This window comes from Gigantopelta aegis, chromosome 10 (genome assembly GCF_016097555.1).
Source record: "Gigantopelta aegis isolate Gae_Host chromosome 10, Gae_host_genome, whole genome shotgun sequence".
Taxonomy (NCBI): domain Eukaryota; kingdom Metazoa; phylum Mollusca; class Gastropoda; order Neomphalida; family Peltospiridae; genus Gigantopelta; species Gigantopelta aegis.
Window position 1 is genome coordinate 71161242 of NC_054708.1, and position 24537 is coordinate 71185778.

General features: G+C 36.5%; 2 protein-coding genes across 5 annotated transcripts in view; one reads left to right on the top strand and one right to left on the bottom strand.

Annotated features, from left to right (window-relative positions):
- The window catches only part of LOC121382790 (protein transport protein Sec16A-like), a 73439-nt gene extending 61488 nt beyond the window's left edge, over window positions 1-11951 (bottom strand). For all 4 annotated transcript variants that reach the window (XM_041512396.1, XM_041512394.1, XM_041512395.1 and 1 more), the window contains exons 1-2: window positions 11801-11951; window positions 739-3425 (exon numbers count right to left, since the gene is read on the bottom strand). In XM_041512396.1, the coding sequence (XP_041368330.1) occupies window positions 739-3424 (2686 nt within the window). In that variant the 5' untranslated portion in view covers window position 3425; window positions 11801-11951. The remainder of the gene's footprint in view (window positions 1-738; window positions 3426-11800) is intronic.
- Window positions 11952-12420: 469 nt separating this feature from the next.
- Window positions 12421-24537, top strand: part of LOC121382838 (vesicle-trafficking protein SEC22b-B-like) — a 26959-nt gene continuing 14842 nt past the window's right edge. Inside the window, exons 1-4 of the mRNA XM_041512465.1 lie at window positions 12421-12593; window positions 19464-19579; window positions 22124-22284; window positions 22982-23128. Coding sequence (XP_041368399.1) covers window positions 12519-12593; window positions 19464-19579; window positions 22124-22284; window positions 22982-23128 — 499 coding nt within the window. The 5' untranslated portion in view covers window positions 12421-12518. The remainder of the gene's footprint in view (window positions 12594-19463; window positions 19580-22123; window positions 22285-22981; window positions 23129-24537) is intronic.

Consider the following 24537-nt stretch of genomic DNA (forward strand, 5'->3'; position numbering starts at 1 on the left):
CTTAAGAAAAACAACCTAAGTAAATTCGGCCCCAACTGTTGAAGCCATTTTAGCTAATTTGGCAATGGGCAGGGTGAGCCCTTGTTAGTTTCTGTATAAACATATTAAAATATAAAAAATATATATAACTTTCAATATCTTGTGTGATACCCGAAAATTACACACTGCAAACTAATGTTTTTAAAATTGCTGTAGATTATAAGTTTGAATCGAAAAACAATGTTAAAATGTCTTACACTACTAAGAAAAGCTAGTGAATGTGTCGAAGTAATTTATTAACATTAAAGCTGCTTATAATTATGTGGGTGCAAGAAAACAATCCCATTAATACACATGTACACGTTAAAAAAAACAAGCACTCAGAGTACTGCTACAGCAATAGATGTCCCCTATCGGGCCCAAACGTTTTTCTTTCTTATAAGTTCAAGGGCCATAACTAGATCCATAACAGTAAATGATAAAGGTATATAAACAATTTCATATACCCTAAGTTAAAGGGCCATAACTAGATCCGTAACAGTAAATGATAAAGGTATATAAACAATTTCATATACCCTAAGTTAAAGGGCCATAACTAGATCCGTAACAGTAAATGATAAAGGTATATAAACAATTTCATATACCCTAAGTTAAAGGGCCATAACTGTGAAAATTGTAAATTGCCATAAACGTCAATATAATAAAGCTATACACAAACTTTCAGCTCAATATACTGAGGCTTTGCAACAACAAACATACCATGTCTAGATCTGGGCCTGTCATATCTCTCATCATAGTAAGGGTTGTTATAGTAGTCTCGCTGACCTCGGTAATAGTGTCGCGGATAATCTCGATACCCTCCCATCTGGCCTGTGTGCCTGTTGTATGGGTCCTCGTAACGGGGATCTCTGTAAGCATACCGCTCATGGAGCCGGCCGTAACCACCATCCCCATAATCTGCCTTGGCATCAATCTCGTCCAGAGAGTTGATCGACCGGTTGTCATCTTCTCTAACCAGCATGTCTCGGCTGTTCCTCCGGATGTGTGCTTTGTACTTGTCAGAAAGTTCATCACCCACTTCACCTTTCACACGACTACTCTCAGACTGCCTTCTGCTGTCTTTAACAACCTCTCTTTTTGGTAATGATACGTGACTGGAGCTCTTTAATTTGGATTCCAATGCTGTTGTCATTGGAATGACTGGCAATCCTGCAGAAGTTGCTGTAGCTGCTGTGGTGCTTTCAGCATTAGTTAAAGGTGCAGCCGGTGCCAAGATTATTCCCATTGCAGGAGGTTCCACATTATCCCACAGGCTGGTAGCAGGTGACATATTGTGCTGAGAGCGACTAGTGACTGGGTGAAATGCAGATGGGTGTTGACGGTAAGCAGGTATATGGGCTGGGACCGGTTTTCTGTTCCCAAGAACTGGGGCCAATTTAGAATCCGTGTTTGATACACTACTACCTGGAACTGGTGGAATGGGATTGGTTGATTTAGAAACATTAACACAATTATTCACACCCTCTGTGGAAGTCAAATGTGACTGTGAATCTACTGAAGTATTTGGCTGAAATGGAACTGTGGTACTGCTCACTACTTGGTTTTGAGTAGTTGTGGGTCGTTGGGAAGACAACCTTGATGTTAATAATGGAGATGTGTAAGATTCATCTTCAGGCTTAGATGGACTGCTCACCTTACTAGGGTCGGGGTTAAATATCACAGGACTGACTTTAGACAAGGTATTATTCTGCTGATGTGGCATGGCAGACAGAGAACTGCCCGATGGATCCACAGGTAATTTACTGACATCGGTATACACAGCATTACTACTTGCTGGTGCATTGGTTGATAGTGAAGGAGGTGGCCGGTTTTCTGATGAAACCGTCTCAGGTTTAAATGACGCAGGAGCAATAAAGGTATTTGCTGCCGACAGTGCTCCATCTGTGAATGAAATACTTTCAGCAACATTTTCACTTTCAAAGCTATGCTGAGAATTTTCACGGGGAATAAGCTCCCAGTCATTTAAAGCTGATGTCTGTTGATCCTCCTCCAATACTGTAACTGCTTGAGAATTGCCATCCGACTGATGCAAATTGCTTTTATCAGGTGTTATTAGCGCACTTCGGTTTGTATTATTGTACAAAACATTTTGTGAAAATAACTCTGAAGATTCTATTTTATCATTGGTTGGAACTTTGTTTGAAAGAGATACATTTTGAAAACGATCCGATATCGACTTCACATCATTATGAACATTCTCGACAGGCGCCTCATTAAAATAACTGGTTTTTGCCAAGCTGCTATCACCAAAGTCTGATATATGTTGGTGCATCTCAGATTGATTTCCTAAATAATTATCTCCTATTTTGGTTGGTATATCCTCTGAATCATCTTTGCAAAAGAATCCTGCAACTGTTCCTCCCTCTGAACTGACCGACTCCTCTAAATGACTTGACGAGTGAGACTGATCAAGCTGACTCAACGAAGTCGACTGATCGATCATACTTGATGTCTCAGACAGTTGTGCTAGGTCACTTGATGCCATAGAATCTTCAAATCTCTGTGACAACGGAAGAGGATTCTCCTGAGATACAGGAAATGCAGATGGTTGGTATTCATGGGAAGATGCCACGCTGTGGGTCAATGAAGCCGGTCCATCATCCACACTGTTTAAACTCTGCTGGTCAAAGTGTGCTGATACATCAACGTGTCCCTGAGAAACATTCATACTATTTGGTTGAAAGAAATTATTTCCGTACACACCATGAACATTCTGCCGATATGTCTCTTCCTGTGGATTAGCATGCATCTGAGGAGGAAAACCTGAAATATTATTCTGAGGATAAGAGTGTTGAGATGAATAATCATTTTGACTCTGTGTGGAAGCAGGATATGTGAACTCGGAAGACTGGGGTTGTGGATTAACTCCCGACTCCCAGTTCTGAGCAGGCGGCATACTCTGCTGTACATTCTGATGGGGATTTTCACCATGCCCCAGTGCTAAGTTGGAGACCGAGTCACCTCGATCTCCCCAAGTTTGGTCCTGCCAGTACTGCTGAGTGGTTGGATCCCAATTCTGCCACTGATTTGACTGCTGATTTTGTTGCTGAATTCCATGCTGATCTGTCTGGAGATTTCCCGATTGCTGGCTATTTGCATGCTCATTAGAAATGATATTTGAACTTGCTTGCCAGTTATGGTTCCAGGCATTGCCTTGATTTTGTTGACTATAATCAAACGGCTGATTATAATTTGGATTCATCTGACCTTTTGTTTGCGCATGTTGTGGGTCAAAATTGTTACCACCTACAGAATTTTGTACCGGATAGCCTTCCGATACTGGAGTGACTTCTGGATTGTGAAAACTGTTTGGATCATACAACTGAACGCCTGGAGGTTTTTCTTGATGAACACTTTGTACATTCCACGGGCCAGACTGACTCATTCTGAAAACAAAGAAAAAACCACACACTTACAAATTACATCAGTACATGTATCACTGGGTGAAAAGTTTTAGACAAAACAATGTAATTATTATAATCAGGGCTAGCTCTGGGTGAGCAAAACAATTCGACAAATTATCTTCAAATGTGCAAAATCCACTGTTATTTTCCAACAAAATACCAATTATTACATGAAATGTTTTCATCAAATCAAAATAAAATTCGCCAACTGTTCCTGAAATTTGCAATTGGCGAATTTGACAAGTGGCAGAGCTAGCCTTGATAATATAATATATATATATATATATATATATATATATATATATATATATATATATATATATATATAAAACCATGTGTTCGTGAATCAATGTATTATGTACAAAGTATATCTCAATTACATTTACATTAAAGATGTTCATTAAACTAGGGAACGTTTTGTTTTTAAAATCTTGATTAGCAATATTTTTAGTCAATTGAAAATTGATTAGCAATATTTTTAGTCAATTGAAAATTGATTAGCAATTACTTTTTAATGTTTTAAAATTGTGTCATGATCTCTAAAACCTGTATAGCATATCACGACATACTGAAAAAAATGTTCCCTGTATGTTGTACAAGTTACTTAAATGTACAAATTATTTTGTGAAGAAACATATTCTGAAAATCAACAAAAAATCCACAGAATTAAATGTCTTGCCAACCATAAAACATGTTGGTGCTCTGTACTGAACATCCATAGGTGCAACTATAAACCGAGTTTCACTGACCTAGGACTAATAGTTTGTGAGAAACTAACACAAAAGTTGACGACATGTATACCTACATGTATATCTTTCCTTTTTACTAAATGTAAAGGTAAAGGGCCAGTCTATGGTATTTGGTGTGGAATTTTCAAAATAATCTGTTAAACAAAGTTTTTATTATAGCTTAAAGTTAACACCTCTTGTCTTAAGACAAACAGTGTCTTTGCTTAAAGTTAACACCTCTTGTCTTAAGACAAACAGTGTCTTTGCTTAAAGTTAACACCTCTTGTCTTAAGACAAACAGTGTCTTTGCTTAAAGTTAACACCTCTTGTCTTAAGACAAACAGTGTCTTTGCTTACAATTAACACCTCTTGTCTTAAGACAAATAGTGTCTTAGCTTAAAGTTAACACCTCTTGTCTTAAGACAAATAGTGTCTTTGCTTAAAGTTAACACCTCTTGTCTTAAGACAAATAGTGTCTTTGCTTAAAGTTAACACCTCTTGTCTTAAGACAAATAGTGTCTTAGCTTAAAGTTAACACCTCTTGTCTTAAGACAAATAGTGTCTTTGCTTAAAGTTAACACCTCTTGTCTTAAGACAAATAGTGTCTTTGCTTTATGCCACAATACCACTGCCTTTGATATACCACAAGCCTTGAAATAAAAAAAATTGGTGTACCTGACACAATGTCCTGCACCAATCAATTTGTGCCTGACATAAAAGAAATTGTACCTGTCACAAAACATTGTAAATAAAAAAGAAATAAATTATGTTTTATGTTGTTTAATAATTGATATATTTAATTACTAAATAACCAATGCAGCAATTAAGGCAATAGTCACCAAATGATAACATTTATTATTGTTATGTACAAGTTTACTAGTCTATGGTGCATTAATATATATCCTCTGGTAAAGCTGTATCCGTGAGCTATAATTTTAGAAATCATGGATTTCAATTGTCGTATCCTAACCTGCACGCGTGTTATCAGTGTCTTGTTTGTGGTAATATTCTATATTTTTGGTTGCCGGGTGATCTTTAGAATTTGATACACGCAGATTTGTGGACCCCTTTGATCCACGCGTCCGAAAAATTATGATTATACTGCATTTCTTTTTGAAACTTTTTTGCAGAGTGAGCACGTCATAAGTGTAACCTCGCCTTTGGTATTTTCTTCAAAATGTAGCCACAAAGAGGAATTTGTTTTAACTAAATCCTCCTTTTGCCATTTTAATTCAGTGCTAAATTTTAAGATACTACACTGCGGGATATTCGTTTTTTAGGGCACGATTTAATCGGCGGCTGCCTGCCGCAGATACCAGGAACAGGGACAGTTGATTTGTCATTATCGGTACCTGTCTGTTTTTTTACAGCAAAGACTGAAGTTATTTTGTTCAACATCCTTTAATTGTTAACCATGAGGAAATTTGAATTGCAAACTTTAAACAAAAACGCCACAGGAAGTATATGCTAAGTACGAAAGGTCAATTACTAATATGCGTGACATAACTTTTTACAATGTACGTTCCCGCAAAATCGAGACTGAAAAATCCCACTAAACAGGTACGCGGACTGTATATGAACTTCGTGTTGGACTGTCAAGTGCCCCGCGAACTGGTTCGAATCCCACTGGTACACATTTGTGTTTTTTCATTCATAATCAATATATATACTTTTTAATCGGTGCATTAAGTGTATTCGACTCCAAAACAGCCGGCTTTTACTACAACGCGAGCTTCAGACATGTGACCGGCGCAATCGACATTGTTACTGACAAGTTACAAATTTGTACCGGACAATGACCGTGACCGGCCACTTATTTCAAGGCTTGTACCAGCCGTGGGCACTGGCTCGGATGTGTGTGTAGGGGAAGGAAGGAAATGTTTTATTTAACAACGCACTCAACACATTTTATTTACGGTTATATGGCACCTGACATATGGTTAAGGACCACACAGGTATTGAGAGAGGAAACCCGCTGTCACCACTTCATGGGCTACTCTTTTTGATTAGCAGCAAGGGATCTTTTATATGCGCCATCCCTCAGACAGGATAGTACATACCACGGTCTTTGTTACACCAGTAGTGGAGCAATGACTGGAATGAAAAATAGCCTAATGGGTCCACCAAAAGGGATCGATCCTAGACTGGCCGCACATCAAGCAAACGCTTTACCACTGGGCTACATCCCGTCCCGTGTGTGATGGGGAAACAGGTTAATAGAGAGTGACTGATCCTGTGACTGATTACACCTCAGGTGAGCACTCTGCCTCTCAGTTAATTGTACACCCAGTCCCTGAATATTCACATTCCAGACAACAAAATTGCCTGAAAATATTTATTTGTTTAAATTGTGCTTTGGTGAATCTTGTGACTCCAAATGATGGAATCTCCAATTAGTGTGAGGGTGCCACAAAGACTTGGTGCCATACCCCTTTTCCACCTTTGGTAGTATCACAGATAGGAAGCTAAAAGACAGGGGCCTAATTCACTAAACTCTCGCAACTCTGTGATCTCGCAGTGCAATGCTAAAATACTTACAAAGAGGATGCTTTGTTGTCTAGCAGAGCTTAAGAGCTTTGTGAATTAAGACCCAGGTTTCTAAACCAATTCTTCCTCTAGCTTTTAGAGTATGCTGTCAAAAGTGTTTTATCTGATCTAATTGGGACATTATACAAAATCATACACAGGTACCCATTGGAGACAATTTATTATATGACGGGTTGCCAAATAGATCTTTTGGAAACCATGAGTTGTAGGATAATTAGTCTCCTGTGGGTACAAGTGTATTATTATATTCTTTACAAACCCTGAAAAAGTAATGTTTAATATAATTTAATGGGAAAACACTAAACAAAAAACCTGAGCATTAGGTTGAAAGTGTATAAATATAAATGACACCATCCATTACTTGGTATACTTAGCCAATTACAAGTTTCAGAAGTGATAGATCTTAAACATACATGTATAGTGGAGACCATATATAGATCTACAACAGATCATCTCATTCACATGTGTGTAAGAAAACTCTTCACCTACATACGAAGTGGTACACATATACTCCTTAAAAACATGTTGTCACAGACCACTGATCTATCTAAAGGCCCAACAAAGTAGTACTTACTATTACCTGAAAATATGTATATTTCATTTGTCCCTAGAATTACTTTATTCAACCATTTACATAACCACCATATCCCACTTATTATTTATACAGTTTTATTTCCCAAAAATATTACCTGATGGCAATGGCCTTGACATTAGGAATTTTATTGTCGTTTTACAAAATATAGCAAATTTTCAGTTTAATTTTTTCAGTCAAATGTTTTCGATTGAGCCCATTCGGTAGGCCCAAATGGTTGGGCTATTTCTGTGATTACAGTTAACATATTAATATATGTTCAGTTGTGTTGTTTTACTACTGAGGTAATTGGCCTTGTAATAAAATTTGAAGAGAGTGGAGCCAAAGAATACACCCCACCCATTGGGCAATTTCTCATCCCAGCCAGTGCACCATGACTGGTATATCAAAGGACATGGTATGTGCTATCCTGTCTGTTGGATAGTGCATATAAAAGATCCCATGCTACAAATGGGAAAATGTAGCGGGTTTCCTCTGTAAAACTATGTCAAAATTACCAAATGTTTGACATCCAACAGGCGATAATTAATAAATCAATGTGCTCTAGTGGCGTTGTTAAACAAAACCAACTTAAACATCACAAAGGGAACATTTTGTTTTCAAAATCATGATTAGTGATATTTCTAGTCAATTGACAAGTGATTAGCAACTACTGTTTAATGTTTTAAAATTGTGTAGATACTACTGCTGAAAAATGCTTTGAACAACAGACAATGTGGCCTCTTCTCATTTGTCACTTAATTCTTACATGTATTTGTGGAGCTTAAGTGGTATTCCTTGTCCCAAGTCTTTGGATTCCATGGTAACACTCATTTTCGGTACAGTGTCAGTAAAATCATGGAACCGAAATTTCGTTTTCCATGATTATTATATCGAGTACAACTATTCAAACAAAATTACATATATAATAATTATTTTTTTAAATTATGTTTCTAATATCACACTACTGAAGAGTGTGTTTCACACAATCACAAGACCTGATCTGCACTATTGTGTTAACCAAACTTCTCAGTGTTCCGGTTCAGGTGAACCCGAATCGGCGTTCGAAAATATGCTCAAACGCTTTACACATCTGAACCAAAATTACTGGCACTAATTATCTGTAGTGTATCTCTTAAATATAGGGGTCAAGAATAGTATTTAAATTCAAATATAATTTTGTAGAAAATATTTAACCTTCTGACTACTTTCACTGAAGTTACTATTGTTTCTATTTAGCTGTCAAAATCACAACAGCATGCGTATAATGAGAGAGCGTGTCAAAATTCAACTTTATATTGAGTTTAAAAACATGCCTCTTTCGACAGATTTTTGTGATAATAATAATACATACCGGCAACAACCACTGGGTTATTTGTCCCCAGCCATAGTACATTGGGCACGTTATGTCAATACTTTTCTTAACGTGCATGGCGAGTTGTTTCCCTCTATGTAACATATTTTAAATGGCTTGGGACTTTTGACGGTTGTCATTGAAAGATTTGTTAATAATGACACAAGTACTTCAATTGGGATTTAGTCAGAATGATAGGTTATACATTTTTGGTTTGTGTGTCCAGTTGTTGCACTATTTCGGTTGAGAAACATTTAAAACATGGTGCCACAGGTTTGGAATACCATCTACATATATATAGGCTATGTAACAAGGATCGGACATAGAAGAACAACACATTCTACGTCCCTTCGGACTATCCCCAAGTGGTAAGTAGGCCGGTAAGCTTTTGGGTTAGCGTGAGGTTCCCTCTTTAAAATCCATGATGTTTTTCCACCAAGGCAGTTCACTCCCAGTTTGCCCTGTTCGCCCCATGTACCAGTTTGCCCCCAAGTTGATTCGCCCCCAACTGTTTGCATGTTCGCCCCCCCCCCCATTTGTCAGTTCGCCCCACATTTTTAGTCAGTTCATCCACAAATCCCAATTATTTATTACTTTTAAACAATTATTGTATTGTTTCTTTAGAGGCATATCAATGTGTGTGTGTGTGTGTGTGTTTCTTTTCTTAGAGGTAAGGGATTGTTGTCTTTCCATGATTTGGATGGATCATGAGTCAGTCCAGGCACCCATGATATAATCACCAGTTTAATATATATATAAAGTGTTTCATAAAAACATATAAACCACTTTAAGGTATGAAGAACCTGCGACATGGCACACCTAACTGAGAATTAAGCATTGATGACATTCATAATAAATCTTTTTATTCCAGATTCTTACGAAAGTAAAATTCCGCGTGATCTAAAAAATGTAAATCAACCTTGCATCAAAGTTCGATGACTGCCAAACCGCGTATCTAAAAATGTGCGATATTGCCTAAAAATAGGGTATGGTTGCACTTGAGGAAGCTCGGCACACACAGATGGGTCCAGACTACACATTCACATCAACAGTGGCATCTTTATGGGGGTGAACTAGTACCTTTGTGGGGGCGAACTGGTTATGCATGTGGGGGCGAATTGACATCCTATTTGGGGGCGAACAGACCTGTGGAAAGACTAATTGGGGGCGAAATGGCATATTTAAAATGGCAGCGGACTTTTTGATGATTGTCGTTGGAAGATTTATTTTGTTAATAATGACATAAGTACTTCAATCAGGATTTTGGGAGTATAATAGGTTATACATTTTTGGTTTGTGTGTCCATTTGTTGCACTATTTTGGTTGAGAAACATTTAAAACATGGTGCCACAAGTGTTGAATACCACTTACATATTGGGTATGTAACAAGTTTCGGACATAGAGGAACCACACATTCTACGGGTTACCAGTCATATCGTCCCCGGGTCATATCGTCCTCGTGTGAAAACCTCCCCAGTTCCTACCAAAACCAACTACAATAACGCATACACAATAATTATTTGAGAGAATTGGAATCAAATTCAGTGTCATTTCAACCCTATTCAATCCCTGAATGCCATTAGGCCTATACATCAATATTTTTCTTCCAACAATCTTTTCCCCCGTGCCATTATACCATTTCTAATGAAAATGTGATAATGTTGTTATCAGTTTTGAGGATTTGATGCCCAGTAAGAATATCCATGTTAAATCAGAGGCCACTAAATCTCACTTATAACAACTAATTAAGAATTCCACTCACTAGCACCGGTATCAGGTCGTTTCGTAACCATACCGTTTGGTACCATACCGGTTCGTACCCAAAGGCATACCAGTTCGTAACCAGAGGAACATCGGCATACCAGTTCGTACCCATATTTGTACATGTTATTTAATGAAAAACAAAACAACAAAAATCCAAGCCAACTGCATTTTAATAATTAGCGATTAGAAATTGTCATGAAGAATCATGTCAAGCGAAGTCAGCTTATTTGTTGATATATTTCAAACACATTACTTTCTACATCCGTTCAGACTAAGCAAAAAGCAGACTGGACGTGTTGCGACAAATACTAAATATGTGTTAAAGCAAATGAATAAATTAAAACAAAAAGTGGTATTCTTCTATCAAAAATGTATTATATCGGACAATGTAGGCATTATTAGACCTAGAAAAAGTCCACATTCCAAAAACATGGGATATCAGATCTTATTATATTTTTGTTATATGTGCGTGCGTGTGCACACGTAAGTACGTGTGCATGTATGAATGTTTTTGTTTTGAGCATATATACGTACGAAGAGAGGATCGGTCTTGCGAAATATTCCGATCGATATCTCGGAACGGTTATGCATAAAAATAAACACCATCGCTGCATGTGGAATCGACACCAAATTACAAGACAAAAGAATTGCTCTTTGGCTACGAAAAGGTACACTTTTTGGTTACGAAAGGGTATGCTTTTTGGTTACGAAACGGCATGCTTCAGTGGTGCACAGCACATAATTGCTCATTTAATGCTTATAAAAGATACTGAGTGATTATTACAAAAAAAAAATTGCTAAATGTTACAATATGTTTGTAATATAACATTATAATTGTGTATTTAAAAAATATATTAATGTTAGGTGTAATGTATGACATTATTTAATTGGTTACGAACTAGTATGCTAGTGGTTACGAAATGGTATGGTACGAACGGGTTTGGGTACGAAACGTCTAGAAACCCTAGCACCAAACATCAGAAACAAGACATTTAAAATTTGATTTCACCTACCCCGTTTACTTATTTAACGCACAGCCTCCTTCGTACGCGGGGAAGATATGACGCGGGGACGTTATGGTCCTTCGTATGCGGGGACGATTTGATGCGGGGAATGTTATGACTGGTCACCATTCTACGTCCCTTCGGGCCACTTCGGCCTAAAGGTCTGCTCAGCTGAGGGCAAATTCAATGGGACAAAGCAAAATGGCCCATCATATATGATGTCTATTTTTTTTTTTACCATTTTATCAATTAAATATACCAATAAACTTGTTGATATTAAGCAATAATGTGGATTAAAATAAAAATATCGTTGAATGTGCATACCAGTCCAAAACTTGGCAAAAGCCTTGCCTGATCATTCCTTTAACATATTTAAGTAAAATTCTTACCTAAATACAAAGTTTTTCGTAAAATAATAGTCTCAGGTAATTCAGTAAGTAAATGTAACTCTTCCAATATTGATTATTATTCCAAAACCCAATCAATAAACGTCATAAAAACAAGTTTACGATCAATTTTTACGGCAAAACAGGCACAACCATCTTATGGTAGCCATGTTGTCAATTCAGCTGATTACGTGGGATTACGAAACTAACAACATATTATTTGAACATATCAAGAAACCAAATAACACGATACTACTTAATTATTAATTATATAGTTTATATTACTAATACAAATATTTTAACAACTGCATAAAGAAGATGCATCATTAATACAAAACTAATTTTAATAACACATATCCGGTAATGTTTTCCGGCCATGCGCATAATAAAATTATTGCACCTATATTCTAAAAGACAAATTCTATTTGATTAATTTTAGAAATAATATTTTTTTGTGTTTGTTGTTATTAAACTTGAAATAATATATCTTAAACTAAATGTAAATATATTTAGAAGCATATAAACGTATTTTTATATTAACTTCTTTATAAAGTTAATAAAACATGAATCATAAATGTGACTGCTTTTTATAACATATGATAATATTAGCCACGTCAGTTTTGCAGACAGCTTGTTTTCCGTAGTTTGTACACAAATCTGCCACATACAAGCAATGTTCTAACTGATAAGACGTACAACAATCAAAGCAAATCAATTCAAAATGGTTTTGTTAACAATGATAGCCCGGGTTGCAGATGGTTTGCCACTGGCAGCCTCAGTTCAAGAGGATGAACAGGTGATTTTTTTAAAATTAAAATTGACATGATGATGATCATCATGAATACATGATCATCACAGTGGTGACTATCCACACTGGCCCATAGGGGCTTGCGGTGAACTCGTATGGAAAACTTACTTGTATGGGGGAAAATGGGCAAAAGTACCGTATTTTCCCCACCTCTATTTTAAAGAAATATTTCTTGGAATTAGTTTAAGGTTAGGGTTAGGGTTAGCGATAGTTATATACAATATATTTTAAAACAATTTGTTCTGTAAAACCAACATGAAGTTTATATTTCGTAATCCAGTATCGCTATGTTTTGCCTTTGAAAAATTAGACATTTTGACTATTCTGTATAAAATTTCTTCCACACGGGTGCTTTTAATGGTGCTTTTGGAAGAAATATAGCACAGAAGACAGAATGAGGCATCTTCGTTTTATTCCGTACATGTTCGGTTCATTCCGTCAAAATACACCCTATGAGATTTATAAGTATTAAAATGCAGTTTCACTTGTTGATCCACTGCATGGTCGAGTGGATACAGTGGTCGGCTACAGTCCCGATGGTCTGGAGTTCGAATCCAGGCCTAGCACTACATCGTTTGTAGTGTTTAATGCAATACCCAGTTCATATGGTTAATTCAATACCCCAATAGTGGGGAAAATACGGTACTCTTTCCGGAAAATGCAGTGAACTCGTATGGAAATCCACAAGTGAACTTGTATGTAAGACTTACTCATATGCCAAGTTAACTGGGTGGATTTTGGAGCGATTTGGAGCGGATTTGTCGAACTGCATAAAAACTACACACATCATCAACGTGACGATGATGTGTGTAGTTTTTATGCAGAGTTCGACAAATCCGCTCCAAATCGCTCCAAAATCCACCCAGTTAACTTCACTCGAACCATGGCAGACTCGCCTTGTGTGGTTTCTCACCAACCAGTAACAAGATGACATCACACTGTGGAACGCGACTCTTGCCAACAATGGACACACAGGACATGCGACACAAAATATATAACATGACACGAAAATAGGTGACCACAGGTGACACGAAAATAGGTGACTGCTGTTGATGCACAAACTGCGGTTCACACGCAAATAGTTGACTGATGGTGACATAAATAAGAAGCATGTATACAAAACAAGTGTCAAAATACACATTTAAGAGAAATATCAAAGTATATCTGCATATCCAAACATCCTCATACGAGTTCACTATTATTTTTTACATACAAGTTCGTTTTCCATACAAGTTTTCCGTTCATACGAGTTAGTTTCCATACGAGTTCACCGCATCCCCCCATGGGTACCCCAAGACAGAGAAAAAATTGTGTATGTTCCCCCCATCTGGAGTATTGAATTGGCGTTGTCAACTGAATATTGCATTAAGCACTACAAACAATGTGGTGCTAAGTGCTGGATTCGAACCATGGAGACTGTACCATGTTACCAGAGTATCCTGGTGTCATATCTTTTCGATACGATATGCAAAAAATTAAAATATAATAAAAACATTATTTCGTACATGCAATAGTACTTTACCTTTCTCAAGTCACATTAGTTTATTGTGAAAAACAGTGATAATTTCCTTGCAGATAAAAATATTTTTAACTCGAAGCCAAATAAATTATGTTTACAACATTCATATTGGGTCTTTGTTTCTAGAATAAGATGCTTACAGGCCTTAGCATATAGTGAAGACCAGGCCCTAATCTTGCTGGCGAAATGAGTTTTTTCTTCTTCCGAAAGTCGGCTAAGTCGTCGAGTTATTAGCAGCAATGAGAAATTGAAGTCGCTGTAATACTCTAGACGGTTATGGGACGATTCGTACTCATTTTGTTTCGTCCCTGGACGATTTGTAGCACTAAGTTTTATACCCTAGACAATTCGTACCCAGTACATTTAGGACACGTTTCATGTTGAATTCTGGTTGAATATATCCGCCATTAACAGTGTAAAGGAAGATAACCCTGTTGTGGATACTAAACTGAATTTCACACAAAAAGTGAAAACTCAAGTCTAAACTATTACAGTGAAAGCTAATTAATATTCATGAAATTGATCATGGACGTGTTGATTCCGTGTATATACACATTTTGTACCAAAAATTGTTTGAACGATAGATGCCATCGACCATATTTCAAAATAAACACAGGCACAGTGGTTGGCACTGTTTACAGTTTACTAATAGTGATGATTGTTATTTTTATTTAAGTGGACTTACAACTCGTTGTTTAAAAATGTATCAAACTCACTTTCGCTCATTAGATACATTTTAAAACAACTTGCTGTAAGATAAATGGTATCTAATGGCCACTCATGTATTATTCTCTATCTATAATTCAAAAGTAAAAACTTGCAATATCAGATCTTTCATATTTTTGGTGAATTGTTTTTACCTCATTATAAGTCGACCCCCAAGTTATAAAATAATATTTTGATGAAAAAGACTGACTTGTAGGTGAAGATATACGGTAAGCAAATGTGTTACCCGTCTACAATAACTGTTCGAACACATGAAACACAGAAATATTGAAACATCTTAGGGGCCATTCAAATATTACGTAACGCTTAGGGGGGTGGGGGGGTGTACGTCCAAGCGTTATATGGCGTTACAAGGGGTGGGGGGGTGTACTGAACAGCGTTACGTAACAACATTTTGTTTTCTCTTAAACGTGCTATGCCATGGCAACAATATATAATGTAGGTTTTTAAGAAGTAAATGTTAACCAAAAACAATTTTAAATCAGGCTGAAATGCTTTAATACACTAGATATTTAAATTTTTGTTTTCCCAAGGAGATTCTCAGGATTCAGGTGAAAGCAGAGGTGTGCCGTTAACAACCGATATATTGGTTGGAACTTCTAATCCATCGATGTCAACGTCGTCCTCATCAAGCCATTCAAATTCCTCATTTTCCATATATCGTATGACGCACATCAGTTCTCGCTGACGCTTGGCAGCCAAACGTGTAGGGCGGATACGATGCACGGCTGCTTGAGCTTCGTGGTTCAAAGTCGGATATTTATTTCGGCACATTCGGGAATGGGATGTCATCGACTTGATGGAGGCGTGATATAGACCACACCTATCACAAATACGTTTTTGTAGTTCACTCTGTAAGCTTGGACATGCAAAGTCGTATGGTAGTCCCTTAGCAAACTTGTTCTTTGTTCTTGTGGGAAGAACTGAATTCCCTAGTACTAAATGTACAAAGAGTGATGGGAACCGTGCCGTTACATCATTAGTGCAACACATCAAGCCATCTTCTGTCTGCGAAAGTGGCATAGGAGGGGGCAGGAAGCGCTCCTTGACAATGTCAAAATATGAACTTCTTGGCTCATCACAACATGAGTGGTTACGACATTTCACAATTTGCAACATGTACTGGCTTTCCCGTACATGTTGTTCATGCCACAGGCGATTTTTTTTCCAGTACAGGGTCGTCAGGTTGACTTGGAGGGATGTATTCTGCTACTGTTGGGTACCCGTCAATTACAGTGGTTTGACCATACTTCAGCTAGAACGTTTGCAGCATGTTCGAAGTTTTGTTTTTCCATCTCATTATCCACCGTTTCAACCCTGTGGATTAAGATGACTTCCGAAATGGTCGTGCGGCAGTACAAGTCCTGCAATATCATGGCTAAGCTGAGCCATGCGTCTCTCGACACGGTTGAACGCACTCCTTCCGGGGGGCATTTGTTGCGATGAATAAAGCAACCAATTTGTATGAACAGAAAGTAATCCACTGCACACTGAATGGTTTTTGTGTACCGAGGGTTTTCATCTGGGCCTCCATCCACAGTTATTATCATAATGGGTTTCGGTAGTCCATCTTGACAATACATGCTTTCTCGGAATTCAGGCAAGGATAGAATACGTTTCATATCATGCAAGTGATGCAGCGCAGATGATGAGGAATGTTTAGCACTTCGAATTGCCACATACGTTGGCCCAGAATAAGTAACACCGGGACTATCAAAAACTTTTTTTTCCAATCGATATTGCTGCGATCACTGATGGTACCAACTTATGTTGAGCAGCAATGACAAAATCATGATCACTTAGTTTGATTTTATACTCCATGTGCATGATCAAAGGTGCCTGTTTATTGGCAGCGGTCAGTCCTATTGGAACTCTCGCTTTGTCGTCCTGTGAGTGAAAAGTGACTTCACCTGGTCCTAGAAGTGATGCCAACTCTTCCAAATTGGAAATGGATGCTCGAGCAAAATACCTGTCCTGGTGGCGAGAATGTTCATCGTTCTGTGCTCTAATCAGTTTGACAGGCACAGTTTTACAGTGTCTCTTACCCTCTAGAGTTGTAGCATTTCGAGGAAGAAGCCGAAGGTATACTGCACTTCTAGATAAATGGATCCCTTGTTTCTTCAAGGAGGCAGTCAAATCATCCAATGTTCTGACCGTCCTGATAACTTCAGAACGCCGTCTGTCATCTGCCGCTGAACCGCCTATGGCAATATCTACAATCACCTTATGCAAAAGATTCTCATCTTCAACAATTGGTGGCCGACCAATGGTTGTTCCTCTTAGATGTTTGCGAGTTTCATCATCTAAGTCCTCCAGCTTTCGTTTGAAATTATCTCGATAGCGCTGTTGCCTTTCTTTGTTTTTTATAAAAAATTTCATATCCAATTTTACTCTATCCAGTTCTGTCTGTTTTTTCTTCAGTTCTTCACATTCTGTCTTTGAGAGCAATCCTTGATGTTTTTTCTTGTACAAATTGTTAAGATCCTCATTTATTTTAGATATAGCAGCTTCAAGTTTTTCTTGCTTCGGAGCTGTATGAACAGTGGTTTGGCTTTCTTTTACTGACTGATGGGTGTCCTTTTCTTCCTCTCCAACGATCGCAGTGTTTCCATTCATCTCAGATTCATCATTCACACCCGATTTTTCTAGGTCTGTTTTTGGAACCTACAAAAGATAAATTAATATGTAGGCCTATCTGTAAAATTAATAATGATTTTAAAATACGATAAAAAATATTAACACTCACCATTATATATATATATATATATATATATATATATATATATTAAAATACTTTGTCACAAGGTATCAAGTCAAATACATTGAAACTTGATGCATTCAGTGTACTGGGGAGGCCAACTGCATATACCATGTTTTCCAATTTCTTCTCATTTTCCGAAATAAATCAACTCAAACCTTTATTAACAGTTAACTAGAGACAGCGACTTCAATAGGCCTACATTTTTTTGGTATACACTGTATATTGGTATATACATTGACATGATATAACTAGTAAGTAACGTTTTTAAAAAAACAGTCATCTGTCATGTATGACGTCATACTGCAAGTGCGTGCTGGAATAATTATGATAAATTAACAATTTGGTATAAAACAGAAATTATAATGACTTTTATTTTACTATTCTTGTTAGGATAAATAAAATAACTGGTTACTGCCTTAGGATATAAAATTTATCCTGATCAGGTCGAATGAAGAATGCCGCTCAGCAGAGCCTCTCGGCATTAACCATTCTAACCTTCGCAGGATATTTAAATCCTATATCTATAAGGCCGTAACCAGTTATTCTTTATCTCTAAATATATATACCTATACATTTAAAAACACAACTTGTCAAATGGTTGGGTTCGAACCTCTTGCACTGATTCGAATAGCATTTGGCAGTCCACAACCACAACCACTCGGCTTTCGATATAGGCCCTGACTGAATATACACAGAATCAACTTGCATATAAAAATATATTGTGTTTGTTATTTCCAACACATTTTATTTAGGCCAAACGAAACTGACGTTGCCTACCTTTGACCAAAAAGAAAACAACGTCCTCTGCGTTTCATTTCAAGTTGTTTCCATTCTTGAAGCTTTCTAGAGACGTGCCGTGTGAGATCCTCTGGTTCCTTCTTCATTTCCTTCCAAACTTTAGCAACTTCAAGTTGAACCGTCTTTTTGGACAACTCTACGTTAGCTCGTCCATACCCTTCAATTAGAGATTGGTGTAATCTTTCTCTGTCAACCATTTTAAAATGGCGAAAGTGAAAACGTGCTTTCTTTATCCATTGTACAGCAATACGTCACTTTATTGACGTCATCATAGCGTTCATGGGTATAAATATACATTGCCACGTTGCTTTGTCTGTGTTGGGCGTGGAGGGGGGGGGGTATCTCCGAGCGTTACGTAATATTTTGCGGGGTGTATGGTCTAGCGTTACAGAGCGTTACAAGGGGGTGGGTGTGTGTCTAATTTTGACAAAAATAGCGTTACGTAATATTTGAACGGCCCCTTATACCGTATATCTTCGACTGTAATTTCTTTTATTGACCCATTTATAAGTTGACCCATGAAATATTGGACTACAGATGTCAAACTATTTCTTATTTTCAGATAGTGAGAATCATGAATGGCTCATACATACAATATTGTGGTTTACCGTTACTCTTTATTATATAATATATATATATATATATATATAACCATAGCACCCGTCCTTGTTATAAAATATCAATTCAGTAGAAGATCTAAAGGGGGAGGAGTACTAGTAGGGTTTAACCCCCCACTTCCCTTAGCTGCCTAGTAAAAAAGTTAGTCTACCCATACTCGGCACCAACATATGGCACTTCTATACTAGATGCACATAGTACAATATTTATATAACATTTTCAAGTGTGCGTTGTAGGTTTTACTGGTGCTATAACTTAGTTTCTTATCTTAAATAACAGATCAATAAAAAGTACATTCTGTTGCAGAAAAATACAATGTCTGATAATGAATGTGTGTTAATTTGATGGTGTATGATGTGGTATATTTATTATAATCTTGTATATGCAATGTTGGTATGATTTTCCATTAAGTATTTCCTTTGTACTTGTGTGGTAGGCCGGTAGAAGTATGATGGAGTACCAGAACCAAGCAAAACAGCTATTCCGTAAGATTTCCAATGATCCTCAACCCCCAGCAAGGTGCAGTTTGGAATCGGGACCATATATTTATCAGTGAGTTCAATGTTTTAAAATACTTATATCATATATTTGATCATTTAATCAAATAAAGATTTTTCTCTTTTTTTAATTGGACATCATTTTGTGTACCCAGTCTGTCATACTATATTTGAAATAAGTATATACTATCCTAAATATGTCTTGATGCCAGTACTCACAGATTGCTATACCGTCTTAAAATATACTTGTTATTTTAAATGATGTTTGCTCACAGTTAGTCCTAAAAACAGTACATACACAGTATCATTTTTTTCTAGTATCTTTAGAGTGATACTAGTGTTTGGAATCGGTTGGAATTTTATCATTGATCATTGGTTATAATCAGTCGAAACCAACTGATCAACTTTTGATTGTACAATCTGTTTCAATATAAGAAAGATTTAAATTATAAGGATCGTGTACCTGTTGTCATGTGTCCCTACGTCGGCTCCAAATGTAACAGAAAAATATCAACCTTTACTGAAGGGATTCGAACCACAGACTCTCAGTACGAGAGTCCAGTGCTCTACCAACTGAGCTAATAGGGAAATCCCCACTAGCTACTGCCAGTAGGAGCACTTTATATCAACACTACTACATACTCCCCCCTCAAGTGAAGCTACGTTCCGGAGCTGTGGGCCACAGGCAGTTGAACTGTTACGGGTCCCGACTGGGTTATAATTGTATTCTTGTGTTAAGAACACACCCAGTCCCTACGTCGGCTCCATTGTAGCCTACTTGAAAGTATTCCCCAAGAAGAAATACAACAAGGCTGGGAAGGGTTCGAGGGTTTATTCTTTCGATCACACCATACGCGTGGTTCTGTAAAAATAATTACAAACGATAAATACACTGATAATAACAATAATTAACAACCTCGACTTAATCATGAAAATAAATTACAAATGTCGTTACATAGCAATATATATACTCATTTAAACCATTATCACACAATTATGCCAAGTTACTGGCATAATACTTTCCTTCAAAAATATACATACGTTTCGGCGACGTTAATGTCAAAAACAATCAAAATAAGTACATGCATTTAAGATAATTAAATGCGGTTATACAAAAAAAAATACCACAAAGCAGTAAAGACTTAGCAACATTATTGCCAACATTACTCGATTACAAAACAAACAACTTCCCCATTTCAAATGCTGTATGACAAACATTAAAATGAAGACCATTACAGAATTCAAACTGAAACAATCGATTTAAAAACAATAATATATATATACATAAAATACTCGGTTACAGCGCAGGTGAAACAAGTCACGTACGTTGGTCAAGACGCACGTGAAACACCTTCGCTGCAAGAATTGCATGTAATAAAGAAATAGACAATACTACTACTACTACACACCTTCGCTGTGGGCGATGAACAGTATAGGATGATAACACTATTACATGTACGTGGTAAAATATAAGCTACCACGCAAATGGATAATAAAACTACAGCAATTAGACATCTCATCCAACACTAATCACTAATTCTGTTTATACAATTAACTTGCGCCTCTATCTATATTTATACGTTTAATAGTATATATCCAACACCTTTACTTTATTACTGTTTATAAAGTTAACTCGTCCATATATATATTTATTCGTTTAGTGTGTTTTAGTGAATTCAATATTTAAAACGTATTTACCTAGCATTAATTATGGACGTTTAATCACTTTTCCACATTATGTATTACATTTACATATATCTAAAATAATGAGATAAACATTATAACAATTAATACATGCATATAGGTCAAACCTGTAAGTGCCAAAAGGAAGTCTGAAGATAACGAAAGGCTCAGGAAAAGGAAAAGGCAACTGCAAGTCGTAAGTATGTAACGTGTAGTGTCACTGTCTACACTCAGCGCTGCACGGACCTGACTCACGATCACGTGACACCAAATACACATAACCATTGGACAGAATCAACCAATGGCTCGTCCCTAGCCAGTATGGCGAGAAACAACCATAAAAGGCTTTGTCTAATGCACCAATACGATATTCTCAACGCAGATTGAGAATATCCTATAATAAAATAAATTGAATCCTAAAATAAATATTAATAGTAATAGATAAAATATGTTATTTATATACAACGGCCAAATATTTAGTCCCCGTTACACACCTCACAAATGGCTATTTTTACCTTCATTAACTATTTAATATCTTCTTTCCTCATGCACACATGAAAACACACCCAATCCCCAGCATATTTACATTGATTCTATCATCTAAAATGGAGGAGCAAAACATTTTCTCAAATAATCGATTATGGATTTTTATATAATTGATTGTCACATCTGATCAATTTTTGATTATAATCAATCATTGGAACATGACTAAATAATACACATATACAGGTACCTATATCTGAGGGTATTTAGTATGTAGTAGCTTAAGAAAACATATTTTTGACAGATGCAGACACAAATACACAACACAACAGGACAGGCTTGCAGACAGACAGACATGCATAAAATGTTTTCAGCATGAGTATATAACTTCTTTTATGTCATCTGGTAATGTACAATTTACTTCTACTTGCAGCTACATTATTGAACGTGGTGTGATGTATCTTGTTCTTTGTGATAAAACATTTTCAAAAAGACTTGCATATACATACTTAGAAGATTTACAAGGAGAATTTTCAGCGCAGTATGGATCGAGAGTAGAAACTGTATCCAGACCATATACTTTTATAGAGTTTGGTAAGTCAGTTAAAATATACTACACATACAGAACTTGTGGTGTTTTTGCTTCCTGTTTATTGCACAGGTTTATTTTGCACAAGAATAAATATCATGAAACCTTGTAGTGGTCGAGTGGTATGTTATTGTGCAAAATAAATGAGTGCAATAAATAGGAGCCAAAACAATGCATGCGAAGTTCTGTATTTATTACATATCTTTTATTTGTTTACAAAAATATTATTTAAAAAAATTAAAATCATAACTACACTTTCTTAAATCTATGGTCAATACTCCTTTCATGGATTTACGTAACATTAATATTCATACTCTGCAGCAATCTTGTATAATGTACCATGTGACGTATTTTGTAAATCATGTATGTTGGCCCATCTTTGACCCCACTAATATATATGTATGTAAAATTACAGACTATTTTACATTTGGGTGCAATTTTAAGGGGAAGGGTCTGCATTTCAGACCTTAAAATGGAACATATTTACACGATTCTGCTAATTTCTCCCACCCTGCTAACATGATTGATTCTCATTCAGATGTAAATCTATACAAAAGTTGTAATGTTACTGTTTGCAAAATAATTTTCACATAACTGAGTATTTATTAAATTTACTTTTCATACATGTATCTTAAAAAACAAATTGCGAAGGAACCCAACATGTACCTGTTTTGCTCCTTCATCGCTGTGTATATTTTTTAGATACATACATCCAGAAATGTAGGCGGTCTTACATGGACTCTAGGGCCAGAAGAAATTTGTCGAATATAAACACAGAACTACAGGATGTTCAAAGAATTATGGTACAGAATATTGATGATGTGTTGCAGAGAGGAGAAGCGTTATCAGGTTAACTTAATTTTTATTTAGATTTTACTTAGCACACAGGACTTTCTTCTGTTAGAATAATATATATTATCAAGTAGAATTAATTTGTGTTAGAATTCTGCCAGATTTAATGCCAGGTAAAGTCAGTTTCAAATGAGTTGAACTGAAGTGGTTTTGTGGATAACAACTAATCATTCTGAAGTCAGAAATAAAACATATTCTTTGATTAGGTATTGTTTATACATGATGCCTCTCTAAGACTATATGTCAAAAATTACCATCCAGTAGCCATGATTAGTATATCAATCTGTTCTTGTGGTGTCATTAAACAAAACAAACTGTAACTAATGTAGTGTACCAAATGGTAAAGTTTATCTACAGGTTAAGATCACACTGCTGTCAAAAGAATACTTAGTTAAACAGTAGCAGCGTAATTTTTTTTGTTTTGTCTCTACAGAATGGGTGTCAGTGATGACCTTTAATGACTGTAACAGTGGATTCCTTGTTATTGCATACTCTGTTCCTAATATAATTCTGTTCTCATGGCTGTAAAGAACCTTTACTTGTTTTCCCCAATAAAATGTCATCTCCCTTATCACAATCATGAAACAAAATTGTTTTGTTTAAAGGGACACACCTTAGTTACGTTTATTTTTGTAACCATTACTGCGTCAGGCAGAAGAGGGGAGCTGTTTTTCGCTATTAAACCCCATTTTTCACAAATAAAATTGCACTTTACTTACATTTTATTATTTAGAATACACTTTCCATTCACCTGAAGTGCTTTTTGGTAATCCTGATGTTTGTAAAACCACGAAATGCATTTTTTGCATTTTTTCACAAGACTTGTTGTCGAGAAAAAACCCGTTAAGCAAGCGAGGTCCAATCTATTTTTAGAGGGGATATTTCCATTTCAATGTCACAGACGTTGGTATATCACGGGACCGTTATCATTTTGGTTCGGTTTGTTTTCTCGTGCACGGTTCGCTCAATCAACATCCGAATTGTTGTTGTTCATTTGTGAGATTTTTCTTCACAGTTTGTGAACATTTTCAGTAACAATAAAGTTCAGACAAGTAAGTGTCTCAATACAAAACGTTACAAACCCTTAAAACCAATAATTTTGCTAAGTCTTACGATATCTGGAGAGGGGATACAACCAGGACAGAACAGTTGGAACATGTCCAGGAAGAGGTGAAAACGAACGCACCCCAAGTCTGTGAAATTTGTCGTGACGTAGGCATTGTTGTGCTTCAAGACATCTACGGTGGACATACTAACTTTCTCAAGCAATTGGGACATGGGGGTTCCCAGTTTGCGATATAAAAACCTGCTTTTTCACCTCCATTTGAGTAACAACGTGATCTAATTGTGTTTACAGATTTGTAGATTCACCAATTTTTTCCAATTAGTATTAAGGAATCTTTAAT